General features: G+C 40.7%; 1 protein-coding gene across 11 annotated transcripts in view; it reads left to right on the top strand.

Moving 5' to 3' along the window:
* The window catches only part of adgrb2 (adhesion G protein-coupled receptor B2), a 250,724-nt gene that overhangs the window by 71,384 nt on the left and 161,486 nt on the right, over positions 1–17,854 (top strand). For all 11 annotated transcript variants that reach the window (XM_087835579.1, XM_087835569.1, XM_087835574.1 and 8 more), the window contains exon 2: positions 1,035–1,938. In XM_087835579.1, coding sequence (XP_087691705.1) covers positions 1,050–1,938 — 889 coding nt within the window. In that variant the 5' untranslated portion in view covers positions 1,035–1,049. The remainder of the gene's footprint in view (positions 1–1,034; positions 1,939–17,854) is intronic.

Here is a 17,854-nt window from a genome sequence, read left to right on the forward strand (position 1 = left end):
ATTAAGTTAAGAATAAAAGCACATCAGCCCAGAAAGTTCCTCATTCATGAGATGGCTTCCCAAGTCCTGCATCTTTGCATCTGAACATATTATTTATATAGAGCTCATTAATTCAAAGAAAATGTTTTTCTTTTCTTTGCAGTTTTATTTTTTAATTCATCAATGACTTTTTGTGGTATTGTGTAGTAGCTTTGTAAAGTTTTGTAATGTGTTTACAGTACGAAGTTGTGGTAAAAGTATGTGTTGCCTTGAGGCATTTATTGAATTTCAAAGCATAGTAATATTTTTTTGTAAGAAAAAGTAGGTATTATGCTATAAGGTTATTGGTAGAGTGGTGCAAACATTTCCCATCTCCCACGCATCCTCTTCAAACCACGATTATGCAGAACCACTTGAAAGTCTTAGGTGATGGAGCCGACACACTGAGAATACAAAAATATAGTGACTCTTGAAGTAGTTTCAAGCAAAATGCTAAAACACTGTATATAGAGGGGTTTTTTTGTCAGCTGTGTGTGTGTGTGTGTGTTGTGTGAGTCAAAATCAGGCTGTTGGCGGACCCTCACTGTGTCGGTGATGGTAATAGTTTGCCAGAGCCTTGGGGGAGCTTCTCAGCAGGTGATGGTGTGTGTATGTGTACGTGATGTTGTCTGTGTGTTTGTGTGCACATATCAGCAGGAAAGGGTAGAGCAGGCCCCACAGTGCATGTCTCAACAGCCAAGTCATCAACCCTTTTAATCCAGCCCAGCAGGGATGTGTTTGTGTTTTTGACGGTGCTTGTGTGTGTATGTTTGAAGAACTTCGTGAGAAGTGCTGCCATGAAGTTGTTTATATTCTACTCTGAGGAGTGGCAGAAAGCTGTCCAAAACATTTTCAGCTTGATGTGATTTTTTTTTAAATACAATATTGAACTTTTTCTCTTTTATCCGTGTCATGTTGATTTTGTTTGAAAGTATTGCCTAATATGTCTAATGTCCAATCAGATCTCTCTCTATCCCCGCCTCACCCATCCTATTCTCTCTTCTCTCCCCCTGCAGGACGAATGTCATAGGATGAACACTGCTGGTGGGGTGTGTCTGTCTGTGCTGTCCTCTCTCCTGGCTGTGGCTGGGGCCCTGGCTGCCGTGTCTGCCCTCGCTCTAGCTCCTCTCTCTGCCCTGGCTGAGGCTGCCTATGGGGTTGCCGATAGCGTCCCCAGCACCGGGGCAGAGGGGGCCCCATCGCCTTTGTCCTCACCATGCTCCAGCCTTGTAGCTGGGGTGCTCTATGGCTCTTTCTCCCTAAGGGAGCTTTTTCCCTCCAGGGCACCGGGTTGTTCCTGGTCTCTGGAAAACCCGGATCCCACCAAGTACTCCCTCTATCTCCGCTTCACGCGCCACCCTCTCATTTGTAGGACACACTCCCCCATGCTCCTTTCCCTTGACCACCACCTAGCCAATCAAAGCTGTCCCCTGCACTTACAGACGGCCACAGCCAGAGATCAGGAAGTCATCGATCTTTGTGGCAGCCACACCAGTTCAGACGGACCTTACTCCTTTCTGCAGTTCGATAAGAACTTTGTCCAACTGTGTCTAACGAGACATCCAGCTGCAGATGAGCCTCAGGTATCTAAGGAATTGCTGGAGCTGAGACTGGTAGAGGTGTTACTCATTAACAACGAAAACTCCAGTCAGTTCACCTGCGGTGTGCTCTGCCGATGGTTCGAGGAGTGTTTGCGCACTGATCACAATGGAGACCAGGAGGTTTCTGATGGGGATGGTTGTGGGATGACCCAGACAGGCTGTATTTGTCCAAATCACAACATTATGGCACCACCTGTTCCTCTGCTCCCAGAGACACCGCACACTTTCAGTAACGGGTCACTGGCTCCTGATGACTGTTGCGTCACCGAACTGCATTCCAATGATGCAATCGCCATAGCGCCCCGAGATGTCCGACAAGGTAGGATTCCTTTCACTGTAATTTATGAGGTGGTGTTTCAGTGCTGTTCTTGCTATTTTCAGTGCATCACACATGAGCACACATCCCTATGTGAAAATTACTTTGGCCTTGTAACACAACGTGCAATAAAGCAAATCTCCAAGGCGCAAGATGACCCAAACACTCTGAGTTGTTTATTTTATGTATCCACTCGGAGTAACAAATGGAAAAGAAAAGTTTGTTATTGTGCCTTTTTGTAGCACCTCGAGAAGAGGTGGAGGTGGCGAGAGGGGGGTCACATTGGCTGCTTGACAGATAATTTATGATTTGAATTTTGTCTTTTGCATGTTGGCCTTTAATTAAAAAAAACGAAGCAGTTCAAAGGAGGCCCTTTAAACCTTCCATCAAAAGATTTGTAATGCCTGACAGAAATTCAGCCTTTTGATCTATATTTTAGAGATTCCCCCATGTGGCCAAGAGGTGGGGCTCCCATGACTTCAGTTTACATGCTGAACGGTATTGTGTGTGTGTGTGTGTGTGTGTGTGTGTATCCATCCACTGAGAATGTTAGGACTAGATCAGATTTGACACCAATGGACAATATGCAAACCGTCTTTTCTACATCAATGAATTAGACACAAAGAAGACAATCCTTTCACGCACAATACACATGGAAATTTGTTTGCGTGTGTGCAGCCGCATAATTCTGTTTTCTGCCTGCAAGCAACACAGATAAGTGCTTAATCCAAACAGAAATGGACAAGCACTTGCGCTAAGGCTTTCTAATCATTTCACTTCATCACTGCCACCAGAGTATTTAGTCTAATGTAATTCAATTAGAACAATATAGAGGTGCGTGTGATATACAGAGATGGAGTTTGCTTTTCAGGTCACATAATTGCATAATAATTTCCCTTTGGGTGCCTCATAAGCATGTTTGCAGTCTGCATAGTAATAATTAGAACCAGGTTATTGTTAGGCTTGGCCTTCCTTTAACTAACACACACACTAAGAGCTCTAGGGAGATTTTTACCTTGCTAGTGGGAAGGTTATCGTCTTCCGGATTTCGTGAGCAGGGGAGCATTTATCATCTTATAACCTCATAGAGGAAGAAAAGGGTATACTTAAGGGAGATTAAGGAAGTGAGTCATTTACCATTTTGTCTTGACCTGATGTACTATTGCTTGAGAAAGTGCCATGTAACTGTTTTGGCCAAAAGTCAAACTGATAATGCAACTCTGCTAATTAATTCTAAGGGTTGCAGTGATATCCAGCTTATGCCACTGTCCTGAAAGACCTCTTAGCTTTATTTTTGTGTCACTTCCATGAGACAGTTATTTGCTGACATATTGATTAGCAGTCACATGTATGGTTTGGAGAAGGTGGCGCTACCAAAACATCAGGAGGCAAAGCTGGAGATGCTAAGAATTTTAGTGGCGGTGACCATAAGAGAGAGCATTAGAAATGATTGTATCAGAAGGGCAGCCCAGGTTTTGAGTTAAAGTTAGAGAGATAAGGCTACCTTTAATCTCCAAGGATAGGAGATATGCACAGGAAGGATAGTGGATATATTGGGCAAAGAATGTTGAATATGGCGAGCCAGGCAGGCGGACAAGAGAAAGACCACAGAGAAGATTTATGGATGTATTAAAGGAGGGCATTAAGAGGGTTGGCGTGAGAGAGGAAAATGTTGGCAATAGGGTTTAGATGGGTGCACGCAATCCGCTGTGGGGACCCCTAAAGGGAGCAGAGAAGAAGAAAAAAAAGATTAGTTAGCAACCAGCCACTGTCCACCCCTGCAGGATGTTCTCAACCCCTGGTATTCTGTAGAAAACATTTTTTTCTCACCAGTTCCCTTTTGCAGTAATTATCCATAAATGTTAAAATTATTGTAAATCCAGGACTGTGCTGTCAGAGTAACAGCCATAATCTTGCCTTTACTCTGCTCCTGTCCCCTTTCTGTCAACTGAAAGATAAACAATTTTGCCCCCGCTGAGTCAGGGACACTCAAAAACAAAGCTTAAATGCCAGCTTTCTCCTTCGTGCCGGTCCACTTTTTGCCTTAATGCATGGTTGCCAATTTTCAACTGTCAGCTGTGGTGAGACTCAGACACTCATTTTAAATTTAAGACGAAAACAAATAGTAAAAAATAGAACAAAGGAAATGAACTTCGACTTTAGTAAACAGGGCCTGAGTCTTAGAACGACATCTGTATAAAAGGAAAATGAAACTGAAATGAAAAAAGTAAAACTGCACAAACTACTCTGTAACAGCTCATCTGTCTCAGTTGCAGAAAGACAGACTCATTGATAATAAAAATAATAATTAATGACATAACCCCTCATCGAGATGCATCCATTTACCATGTTGCTTCCATAGTTATGCAACAAATACGACTTCATTCCCAGCCAGAATTAGGCTACAATCAGTGGTGAGTATTAAAACAACTGTTAAAAGTTAAAGGTCAGTTGACTGAACTGAAACACACAAAAACTGTATTTTTTTAGTGATGGGCGAGTGTCGGTGCTAAAAGAAAAAAGAAAAAAAGAGGTTTTGGCACAAGATTTAGGAAATTAGAAGAAAAGCATATAAAAACAAGCACATCAAAGAAGAAGATGAAATAAGGCAGGGTTGCCAACTCGCGATAAGCAGCCATGATGGGAACTAAATATACTGCAGATCTTTCTTCATAAATTTTACATAAGCAATCCACTGGACATCTAATTAGCTGAACTCACAACTAAAACTTCTGAAGGTAACAATTCTATAGATCTTTTCCTTGAAATGGGCAAACAGATCTAGTTACACCGAGTTACACAATCAGTATCTTTAGATTTTAGATCTATAGATGAGATAAATACATGATCAACAGAACTTTCTGATTGGTCGTGAATACAAGTTAAACTCAGCAGGGCTCAGTCGAGTTTCTTGTTTTAACAAAAGTAATTTATCAACACAGTTTACATTGTTATACCATTTGAATCTGAAATCTACTTTTCTTGCTTTTTACAAGATGACCTTAACCAGTACAGTTGTCACGGTCGCAGTGGCAGACCGTGTGGAGAGTGTGAGGAGGACTCAGGTGCAGACACAGGCGTGGACACGAAACTGAGGTCGAACGAAAAGCGAGCCTTTATTGTGGCTGAAGACAAGGAGTGCAAACAAGGCAGAAGCGTAGTGACACTGAAAACTAAACTATAACTAAACTGGGAAAGTGATACCAGGATAACCTATGAAGACACAGGAAACCATAACTATGAATACAAAAGACTGGCTGTGACAACATGGAGGGTGGGAACACAGGCGACGCGACACAGACTGTATGAAACACAGAGACTAAATACACATCAGGGATGATCAGGGGAAGTGGCCACACATGGGAGCACAGCTGACACACATGAACCTAACGACAGGACAGGAGAAGTGAAACTGAATACACTGACATTGAATACAGACTTTCAAAGTAAAACAGGAAACATGGAGATTAGACATGACATGAACTAAACATAACCACGCAGACATGACGCATGAACCAGGGAGACTCAGTACAGGGGGAGATGACATAAACAACTAAGGAACAAGGACTAAACAGCAATCTCAAAATAAACTAGATGAGCTAAACTAGGGCACAAATGAATACAAAAGATACATAAAACTCAAACACTGGGTCGCTCGACCCAGGACCATGACAACAGTAATCAAATTGTACTAAATATGACCTAGGGTACCTACGAGGGAACGCTGTTAATCAGTGCCAGAGGCATCAAATGATGAGTATTTACTTGTGAAAAAAGCCTGTTTGCTCTTCATCCATGGAGTTGGCAAAGAAAGAATTTATCTATGTAGTTTATTAGAGTAACACTTTGCTCAACCAGGTCTTTAATACCGCATATGTGTATTTTTCTATAGGCGTCTCAGTGGATGCTGGCAGGGAGAGATGGTACTTTGTAGACAAACAGTTCATAGTAAATTCAACAAACTTGTTTGCAGAATATGAAATTGAATCTCCTCTACTGACACTGAGTCTTCGAGGAGCAAACGAAACAATAATAATCACTCAACTCTCAAATCTAACTTTCTCAAATTTGCTGCGAATGTCTCAAATGGCAGAGAGTATGGAAAGTAATGCAAACAGATTGCTTTTCCAGTTTAATAAACATGTAACCTTGGGCTTTTCCTCAACTGCTGTAAATAGTTTGCAGTTTTAGTTACTCTAAAAAGCTGGACTTGCACATGACCTGCAATGTACGTATTCCTAAAACAGCAAAAAAAAAAAAGCCATAGTGTAACACGTTTATGCTTTAAAAAGCTTTTCTCTATATTTTTGTAACTCTTGTGCTTATGATGTGATTCTTAGAGCTAACTGTTATACCACGACCACGAGCAAGTGAAGGCACATTTCAGTTCCTTAGATGTTTTGCGGCTGAATGTCAGGTCTGCTTGATAAAACTCAGATCCCCGGCTTTTCCGATCCATCAGCAGCTGTCTCCACCCACACCTGATTTCTTCCACATAACTATTTTGTATTAAGCGGAAAAGAAAAAAGGGAAAAAGAAAAAGGAAATACAAAGTGCTATCATACATGTGCACACATTAGCATGTGGCTAATATTTACAGTTGAAAGTTTGTGACGATGCTTATTTCCACGTGCTATTTATCTCATGGTCTTTACATGTTATGCTTTTTCCCCTTCTTTCTTTTCTAAAACCGAAAATATTATAATATTTATAATATTATAATATATATAGTATAAAGTGTGCTTGAAGGCTTTGCTCCTGCAAATACACAGGATCCTTTAGATTTCTATTTGGAATGAAGGGCAGCCTTGCTTGAGTGAATTATTTGGCCTTTTTAAAGATGAAGAGAGAAAAACCATTTCTTAATCTAGCCAATTCTTAATGGTGAACTACACTTATATATCTACACAGCAATGACAGAATACATTAAATCTTCAAAGGAACTCTCAAATAAGAGACCCCAATTGCATGTCTTTAGTGCATGTGGGTTCAATTAGTGCATTGCTGCTATTAAATTGCTGATGAAAATAGAGACCATCCATTATGTCCACCCTATTCTAAGATCCTGTGTAATTTATATGATAGCTTGTAGTTTTACTCATTCATGTCATGCCTGTGATTTGTCAATTATGTATTCATAAAGTCTGCATGTGGGCCAACAACAGCACTGTGATAGATGACAGATGGCTTCTCCTGGTGTATGAAATGTAAGGATTAAGTTGATGACATGGAGTTCCTTGTCATGTCAGCTCGTGGCTTCCACCACATTCGCCCGTAGCTTCTACCTCACCTAATCGGAAAATGGCAATAAACAGCAGATTTATCTTACCGTGGTATACTATATTTCGTAATATCATGAGCTGTTCCGGATCCCGAGGACATAAGAACGTCTCATTTATGTGAGAGACAGCTGAACGGAGAGTATGAAGCTAGCATCATTGTTTTCAATCATTCATCAATCATTTGTGAGAGAATTACACCATCCTGTATGTGTTGGCTCATTCATCACGCTACAATATCTACCGTAGTTGCCCTTTGATTTAATTAGTAGGCATGCACATATTGGATTGGGGCTCTAAGTGGAAGCTTCCTTCTCAAGTTTGCAGCAAAGGCTGTAATTTGGTGCTTGTTTTTCTTTTGCTATTCATCGTATTATTTGCACTAGTTGGTATTAGGAATGAAAAGACTGCTGTTGTAAGCACAGAGAAGTGTCAGTTTAAATAATGTACTCTTCAGGAAATACTATAGGATGCAGCCTCAAGCTAACCTTAAAAAAATCCAGCCTCTGTTCTCCATGCCAAGACGACGGGAGTCCATTCTTTTAAAGAAAAAAAAAAGAAAAACAAGTCCTCCATAAACTGCACTGGTTGCATTTTACTTAAATGCAACGTGGTTTATATGTATTGCTATTCTTTAAAAAATAAATAGAAAAAGTTAATAGAGTAATTTTACTGTAATTTTTCCTTTATTTATAAAAAAAAAGCTCAACCTTTACAGTAAATACCAGCACTTTGTTGTTATTAATTACTATTGTCAAAAGAATTTTTATTGGGGCCGACTGTTAGACGTACAGTCTTGTGTTCTTTTTCTTTCTTTCTTCCTTCCTTTTATTTTGGCACTGGAGTGGAACTAAAGTTCAACCCATAAATATAGGAATGAAGCAGCTGAAGAAGTGTCCACTGCCTCCAGTGCAAGTGCAATCTGGCTTTGTGCTGTCACGACACATTCGGGTCACGTTTGTAATGTCCACCAGCAGTGTTTACAGATGCAGGAGAGCATGGACAGCTGGACTTGTCTTTGACTTGTATTTCTCTTACTTTAATCTGAGTGACTTTGATCAGCTACAGTGGTACACAATGATTCATTCCTTTAACAGTCGAGTACCACAGAGACCTGTGCACATAATAAAATATGCTCAAGTTTCATAAATTGTCGGAAAAAACATCTATTTCAGGATGACAGTTTTTGTAATACACAATGCTGTTCAAATGTCTTAAGTCACACGATTTTTATTAGAAAATTAACAAAATTTGTGCAGTGATTTATTGAAATGTGCAAATGGAAATGGAAAAACTGAGTTTGTACAATTCTAAAGAGCTTGAAAGTCAGTATTTTGTATTACAACCTTTCTGGTAATTTTACTTTGTAAATGGAGGCATTCAAAGCTTTTCTTTGAAGAAGCTTGACCTGCCTTTTGTACCTTTTTTGATCAACATGACCCCACACTGCTTCAATAATGTGAGTTTTTCTTGTGGAATTTGGCGTTTGAATAGTTTCTTGACAGCCAAACTTCCACCGAGATCATTTCTGTGCCGGCTTCCATGAATAAAATGAATAAAGAAGTGATGGATGGCTTAAGACTTTCATACATGACTACAGTATTTTACTATGCTTAGTTACAGATACTTCATGGCAAGTCTGCATGCTTAAATATTGACATCTGAATTTCTGTGAGTAAGGTGTCGTTAATGTCCCTATACACTTCATTATCCAGCTGTCAAAAGGTCACTTTGCTGGACATCTGCCTTAATCCCTGCACATTCCCACATCCATACTGCACACACTCACACACACTCACACACACAGTTACAGCATTTCACTTCCAAGGGAATTCATGTTAGCACAGATTCAGGTTGCGGATTATGTCATATGCATGTGGTAGGGGTGTAGAAAGAGGAGGTAGAAACACAGAAAGGAGGAAATTAGAGAGGAAACTGGGATTTGACGAGAGCTCTGGGGACCAGATCAACCTTGCATTGAGCAGAAGCCAGTGGTCCGTCACTTAAAACTACACACTTACACACGCACACCTAGACACAGACACACACACGAGCAGTCAGTTCATCCCTTCCTCACGGAATACTATCGCTTCTTGGTAATTAGAGCGTAGAGAAGTGTGTGCTTTTTCTTGTGTATCTCGAGCAACATGGGTAATATGTGTTTATTCTCACAGTGTGCTGGTACACTGTATTTACATACAGGTGTTTGCATAACCCTTTAACCGAGCACATACAAACACAATGAAAAATGCAGGCTGCAAACACACGCCACGGCTTATGACAAAGAGTAATTGCATGCCATACAATACAGTAGCTGCGCAGATATTTTTTCGCTAAAAGAATGGAGCACGGCCACGTGTGTGTGTGCACGCGCGTGTGTGTGTGTGTGTGTGTGTGTGTGTGTGTGAGAGAGAGAAAGACTGTGGCAGGAGAATTAGTATTCTGTGCACATGGTCTATGACTCTCTTACTGAACGGGCTCAGCACTGAGCCCCTTTATGCTTCAGCAAAGGCCCAAACACTCACATAAGCGCACACACACACACACACACACACAAACACACACACAAACACATTGATAGACATACACACCTTGTCATTTAAATCCTTTCCCATTTTCTCAACAGATTGCTTTGGATCAGTATGGATTGGAACATAGTACACAAGCCAACTTCCTGCTGATGCCATTAAATATGCCACAAATCAAAATTATATTGTGCATTGTGTATTTTCCAATAAATATGACCTCTTTATCCTCTTTTTCTTACATTCTTTTTTTTTGTTTTTTTGCAGATGGCACAATACATTTGCATAGTATGCATGCTTGCTTGACTCCTACATGTTGTACTCTGCCACTATGTCTTATTTTGCCTCCCACCACTGCAATCTGCACATATAGATTCAAGATGTTTATTCTCAGTTTTTGACACAGATTTTGTTTTTTTTTTAAGCAGGTTGTATTCTGTTAGAATTCAATAATGTGAGCTGTGTTGATGTGTGATATTGACGGAGTTAACTCCAATACACAAACAGCTTATAAAAGGCAATTTTAGACTGTTTAGATTGAGTTCTGTAACTCCTCTCCAATTAGCGTCTTCAGATATCTCGCTGCGTTCCAATTGCATCCATTGTTGTTTCCGGTGCACTGGTTAGCCTTTTGAGTTGAAAAAGAAAATGTACGATGTTTAAACTCAATTTTGTGTTTTCAACAAAGACAGAATTTGATCCATAAATGATCCATAAACAGGTAGACACAATGAACACCAAAGGATTAAAAAAGTATTGTAAAAAGCATATACTCTCACTCCCTCATGCATGCATTGACCAATTTCCTTCACCTCTAAATAGATATATTCATTTACTCAATTTTAAATGATCTAGGAAACTTCCTGTTTGTTTGTTTGCTTCTTTTTCTTTTTTCTTTTTTTACCCCTGTGGTGATGAGGGCAAATCTGCATTGTATACCAAAGGCTTAAGTGGGTTTTGACCTTTCATCTCATTTCTCTCACCAATCAGTCATAGCCCCTTCTTAGGCCTGGTTCTGCTGCAGGTTTCTTCCTATTAAACGGGAGTTTTTCCTTCCCACTGTAGCTAAGTGCTTGCTCAAAAGAGGTTGTTGTAGTTTTCTCTCTATTATTTTGGTGTCTTTACCTTACAAAATAAAGCACCTTAAGGTGACTGTTTTGATTTAACGCTATATAAATAACATTTAATTCAATTCAAATGAGCTTAATTGAATTAAACTGAAAAACCTTATTAATCAGAGAATATTTATGGAAGGAATTGGCAATATGTTCTCCAGGAACATACTATACCAATACTAGCTTACTGAGAACAACATAAAAAGACTGAACACACATATAACATTAAAATGCATACATATACACACACACAGACACACACAAGAGAATATAGGGAGAATATAGTACAGCAGAGTTTCAGTATCCTGGCCCCGTGTTGAAAATGCCTTTCAGATCCCAAGGGTGTAACTGGTCGAGGGAATAAGATGGGGGGCAAAGGTTGGTGCTGAATTAGGTCTATCACTCTGTCTGCACCTAATGAAAGTTGTATGATGTTAGAAGGGGGGGGAAGTCAGAGTAAAATTGTGAGCGGGATATTTTAGGCCAGCGGAAGTTTTGAGCGACATGCGAGGAGATGAAGTGAAGCGAGGGAGATGTGGTTAAGGCACCAGTGGGCCAAATTAGATCACCTCTAGAGAGCCCCCATCCCATGCATACCCATCATTTGAGACTGCACTGTACTGTGCAGCATGTGTGTGTATGCCTGCGTGTGTGCATGAGTAGAGAGTGAGAACAAGAGCAAGTGTGAGTTAGTGCGAGTGCCTAGGATATTTGTGTGTGAACGAGTGGATGACGAAAAACCTCAGAGCTACAGCGTCTCTCAGAAGGCTCTCACAGCTTTAGAGTGGCCATAGAGCGATTCGTTGATAATGGAACACAATGATGTATTACAGCGCAGACACACACATAGATGCACACTCACATAGTCTGTATCACTCTCTGGCCCACTGACTCCCAAAGTCAAGCTCCGATGACTTCATGTGATCGATTAACTGCAGAAAATAGACAGGCATTCCACAGAGCACCTGTGCCCACAGTCACATGATACAATCCCCACAGGAGGCTAGTGTGCATGTGGATGCGTGTGCAATTGTTTGTTGGACTTCCAGTTGCGTGATGATATTAAAAAAAAAAAGCAATCCAATGTCAAACTCCAACCATGCAAATCTCTGTGACAGGGTTGACATTTTGTGTGAAGCATCAGCCTCTGCCGTTTTATAAAGAGTAAAAAAAACCAAGAAAAAAATATGTTGGTGTGGCACCACTTGCTGATTTTCAAGCACACACCCCTGCGTTGTTTTGGCAACAGTGACATTTCATGGGAGCGAAACGCTGATATGCAGTTTGAAGCAAAGCATTTGATTTTAAGCAACTATCTGTGGGATGCGAATGGCGGTTCACCTCCACGACAAAATTCTTTTGTCTTTGCTTTGACAAGAAGACAACAAAAGCCTTTGCCTACATACAGTGGCAATTTGATCCATCACAATTAGCTTTATAGCTGTGCAGTGGAGCACGTGATGCTAATGTGGCTATGGGTACTATTCCACTCCCAGCAGCCCAACTGTAGGTGACATTTATCTATGTTTTTCACTGACTTTTAGTGTTCTTCTCCTCTGACTTTCCTTCTAACATCAGTGGAATGCCATGAATTATGTTAGGATGTTTGTATTCCCTCAGTTCATGTGCTCCATCTGTTATGGCTGGGTGTTGCTGCCTGCTTAAAGTGTTCCAATATATTGTTTTAAATTGGAAAAGAGGAGCAGACGATACAGTTTATATCAGTTTGATTTGACGCAACACTTTTCTCCTGTAAACTCTCCAGCTTGCGCACCCTATCCCACCACTCCCTGTCCCATCCCCAGTCCTGCTCGCTACACACTACTCATCAAACCATAAATAATAAGTGATGTCAAACATAATATTAAAAAGCACTGAAACACAGAAAGTGCTGAGCATCCACTATGTCACTTTAGTGCTTTAAGATGTTAGTTTGGATCAACCCAGCTCTTGAGAACACCAAGCAGAGCAGCTCCCGTATTACTCCCAGACTCAACTATTGGAATTACTATTCATCACATATATGGGGCCTCGTAGTATCATATTATCCTAACAGAGAAATTCACTCTTGAAGGACAAGTTTACCAGTGATTCTCCCATTTTACTTTAGTTTTTTCCCATATTTTTTAACAATACATTGAATTTTACCATCCATGGACCCGACTAACAGTGTGAGTATGTGGAATCAATTATAAATGTTTGGACTTTTGAGACAGTCACCCTAAGATAAAGATTAAAACTTTATTTATTTTTTTAAATTGAAACTTATTATTACGTGCTCAGTCGCACAATAGCAAAATTATGATGTCAACCTTGTGACTTGGAAAATTTTAATTCCATTTTTTTTTTGCTTTTTATATTCTGATTCTAATTCTATATAAAAGCATGGTTGCCAAGTGCCATTTTGTACTTAAACTGCAGTAACTTTGTCACTATTTGTGGAGGAGTTTCTAAAGTTCTGTTTTAAATCTATGATTCCAGGGTTCTGATTGAGCTCTGTAAGCCGTTTATGTCAATTTCTAGAGTTAGCAAAGTTTAATGTTAGTATTTTGTATATGTAGATGGCACCAGATAACCATCATATTATCGCAAACAGATTGCATTTAATTGCCAACTTGTCCACACTGCTTCGCAAGCTCCATCCTAATGCTGTTTCATCACCATCTTGAGGCAACTAAGTTCCTTTGGAGACAGCAGCAGACTGCAAATGTTTCAGACCTGTCCTCATCTTTGAACCAATCATTTCAAAGGCCTATGTTTTCACTCCTTGTGCATAAATATATATTGCGCTTTTTTCCTCATTCTTTTCTGCAGTTTGTGTCTTTGTTATTGTGTTATTCGGCACGTCTCTATGCTCATCTACCCTGTCTTCTTTTTCTCCTCTTCCTCCAACCAGTTGCAGCAGATGGGTGCTCCACCCTAAGCCTGGCGATTCTGTTACAAGCAAGTTGTCTCTCACTGCTATTGCAGTGAGCGAGCTTATACGGGATCTAATCGTTGAGTTTTCTTTCTCTAAAATTGTGGGGTCTTGCTGTACAACACAAGACGAGATGGCTGTTGTTGTGGCGTGCTAGCCACTGATGTGGCTTTGTGTCGACATGGATAATTGCTTCTCTAATTCTTCAAAATAAAGAACAGAAACTGTTCAGCAAATGTGACTTTGCTGTTGATTGAAAGCAACCTTTTTGCTTGTACCTTTTCTTGACAAGTATACTGTGCCACTCCAACAACTCACCCAAAAGAAATCCCCAACACACAATAGCCCTGGTGAATAGCATGTGAGCTTTTATAAAGTAATTGTTCCCAGTGTATCTTGTCCACTCATAGTTCAGCCATGCGTGGGAAGTGCAATGCTTTGACCCATGTGGTAAACAACTGGCCACCTGAGCCCACAGCAGTTACTTTGCATGTGTATCTGCTTTTGTATCAGCATTCACAGCATAAAGGGCATTTGCTCTCGTGACCGTATATGCGTGTGTGGTGGAGGGTGAGGAGATAATCTTACTCGCTGGGACATCTGGAAGATTTATGGTGGCAGTATAATTACTTCTTGGTACAGTAAGTGATTTAACACATGTGGAACCTGCCACCTGTCAGGTGGAATGAGGCTGGAAACGTCTTTGCAGTTGATAACCAGTGGTGATCTAATGCTCTTCTGAAGGTGCTATGGATACTAACATCCATTTCAAGAAGTGAGCCGATGGTATTGTCACCAGGAGAGACATAGTAAGACAGACAGAGGAGGGTTACTGATACCAAGCATCAAGGCACATGACATATTGCCTGCCATTATGCAAATCTGTTTTTTTACTTCCCAGTATCAAGGAAAGACACATTCCCATGCTGCTGCTGCTGCCGGGGTGCATTTAAGTTCAAAGACCTGTAAGTGTATGTCGTCTTGAACTGTTTCTATTCTTGATGCATGATGGAGAACTTACCCTGGTACACAGCCCTGAAAGAAGATGGGGTTTTATAGCTGTGTGTGTTACCTCTCTCTGGCATTTGCAATCCATCTGCCCCACATTCAGGGTGTGTCCACTGCAAAATCATATAAAAAAATATTAAAAGAAAAATGGAGAAAAGGTTTCCCCAGTGTTTGTCTTATCTTTAGTGGAATTCATACTTTCTTATTAGAACCTATATCTGTGGAATTAAAGTGGAATTCTGCAGGTGTGTGTGAGGGGGAAAGGACCTGGTAATACGGCGTTGTGACGCTGAGATTTGTTGTTCAGGTCAATTTCATCCCACAGCTTATTAGCATGGCTTAGCACTTCATGCTCTATCATTTTGCCACAAGTCAATTCCTTGATATTTTTGTGAAGTTTGGCCGGTGACACTAAAGATCATCAGTGTCTTAATCTTAAATTGACATTGGCATGCTACTGGCTGTCCTGAAGGCTAAATTACCCTGTTGCTGAACAGAGTAATCGCCAAAATGTTGCAAACTGAAAGCATGTTCTCATTCCTGTGGCATAAAGTAGTGCCACTTTTGTAAATGCCGCTGTCACATTTCTTTACAAGGTGTCTGTTAGTGGCTGTGTGTGATGCACCAGGTTATGACTGTCTCTTGTTAGTGGGAATGTGTGTATTTTAACCCACGCCGCAATCCTTTCCTAAGCCTAACCAAGAAGTTTCAAATGCCAGTGAGTGAAAGCAAAACGAGGCGAAGTGGGTAACACTTTGCACAAATGGGACCCAGTTTGTTGGCGTTACTTATACCTGCTGCTTAGTGATGGGAGGTCCGGCTCTTCTATTTTAGCCTAATTTAACAATTAGGAATGTTTTTTGTGCTGGGAGACAATTTTTTATATTCATGTTTTTATAAAATAAATATTTTTATTCATCTACTACTACTAAGGAGAACATACATGGGGTTTAAGGCCTGGACAAAAGTTTGAAAGGAAAAATGGCTGAAAATAAAAATGGGTGGGATTTCAGCCAGCACCTCATTTTAGCTTTGCAGTCTCCAGCAGGGCTGAGCAGAGGCAGCTGAAGATTCAGCTCTCCCTGTCGTCGTTTACTACAATGAATCGGCTCACTCACAAATGACACATCACTATTGCTGTCCCTGTAAAACTATGATGTCATCTTTTTTTAAAAAAGGTGCAGGATCTCCTGGTCGTCAACCAGGAGATTGTTGACGACAAGGTCAGTTGCATCTACTATTTTCTACAAAAGGTTGGACTTATTCTGTACTTTCACGTCCTTTGAGCCATCAGATTTTTTAATGAATTCTAAAATAAATGTAATTACTTGCCTCATGCAAGCATTGCATTTCTTTAAGATTTATATGAGGGAACTCATTGCAGATTCTTATGTAAGAAACTACGATTTACTTATCATGAAAGGACCAGATCATTCTGGGACACCTGCCCGCATTACATCTTTATTCTTAATATACCCTTTATGATGTGTGCACATGGACACTCTTCCCCCCTCCAATGTCTCCTCTGGTGAACTTATCTGTGTTCATTTGGCTTGACAAGAGGGGAATCTGTTTGCCAGACACATGATAGCCTCCCATGGACAAAGCTATCTATCTTAATACAGCAAGGGAAACTTCACTCTCTCTCAGACACACAGACACACGTAGTTCTTCCTGAAAGCCTAGTGTGTGTTTCAAACACTGTAGATGTGAATTTCAAAATCATTCCCAATCACTAAGCATGACCTTTGTTTGTCTCTTGTGACTGAGCTATACAATCCCTGGAATTTTAAATCTTCCGTTTTTCGTACGCAAAGCAATTCATTTTCATTTTCAGAGGCTATCTGTGAAAATAGCTGTAATTCCTAAAAAAGTTAAAGCAATACTTTTATTAAACCCTTTGAATTAAAGCTGAAAGTCTGCATTTAAATCAAGTCTTGATTGTTTGATCCACTCTGGTGGTGGACAGAGTGGTAACTGTGAGAGAGACTGGCCCTGAATACTGGATCAAAAATACACAAACACACATTGGAATGTTCACAAAGATGAATGTGCACTTAAAAAAAGAAAAGCATACACACAGCACAACACAAACGCCCATCAGCTTGCAGCAGAGAGGGAGATATAACAGTTCCTGCAATGGGAATCTGGCAACGCTGCTCAAGATGAACACAATAGCTTGGCACGAAGGTGATCACGCGTGTGCTTGTGAGTGTGCGAAGGAAGCAAGAAAGGGCGCTGTGGGCAAGCGAGTCGATATCTGACAGCAGCCACCTCCTGTAGCTGGAGTAAAATTCGCCCCAAAACATCAAAACAGCGAGCTGCAAATGGTGACCACCGAGTGACAGCCACTCCTGCCCTTGCGAAGTCAAAGTCAGACTTCAAAAACAAGCATGACTGGTGCCTCTCTTGCTCTCCCGCTGCCTCGTGCGCTCTTTTTGTCAGTGCACATCATCGTCACCGGCCGGTGTGTGGCAATTAAATATATCCCTGGGCAATGACGCCCTATTTAGAAATCATTACAAGACAAGGAAATTGTGCCCCTTGTGTTTAGCAAAAACACACGGGAAAGTGTATGTGCCCGTCTGCCTGTGTGTGTGTGTGTGTGTGTGTGCTGGTCGGTTTCCTGTGCATCCCTTACTTTTGCTATCTGTCATTCTGTTCCACCCATCCATGGCTCTTTGCTTCCAAGATAACTCTCCCCCTCAGACAGTTTCCAGGAGAGCAGTAAATCCTCTCCTTCCTCCTTTTACCCTGGCCTCCTTCCCTATATGTCAGTTATAGATGTTATCATCTGCATGTAATAGAAACAGAGCAGTGGGGAGACACTATGGTCAACTACACAAGTGCACATGCTGGAAAACTGAATGTCAGGGCATTTTAGGTAGTGGTCAGTAGTACTTTAATATTTCTTTTTTTTTTACTTCCTTTTTTTTTTAACCAGTATTCTTGACAGGAAATAATATTTCTGCTTTTGGGAGGTTTTTTGTGTGTTTTTACAGAGCAGCCGACTCCCAGAACAGTTTTCTCCTGTTTCTGCTCCTTTTTTGATCTCCTCGTTTCTTCGTGTAATCG

The sequence above is a fragment of the Neolamprologus brichardi genome, chromosome 22 (genome assembly GCF_056152115.1).
Source record: "Neolamprologus brichardi isolate AB-2024 chromosome 22, ASM5615211v1, whole genome shotgun sequence".
Lineage (NCBI taxonomy): Eukaryota > Metazoa > Chordata > Actinopteri > Cichliformes > Cichlidae > Neolamprologus > Neolamprologus brichardi.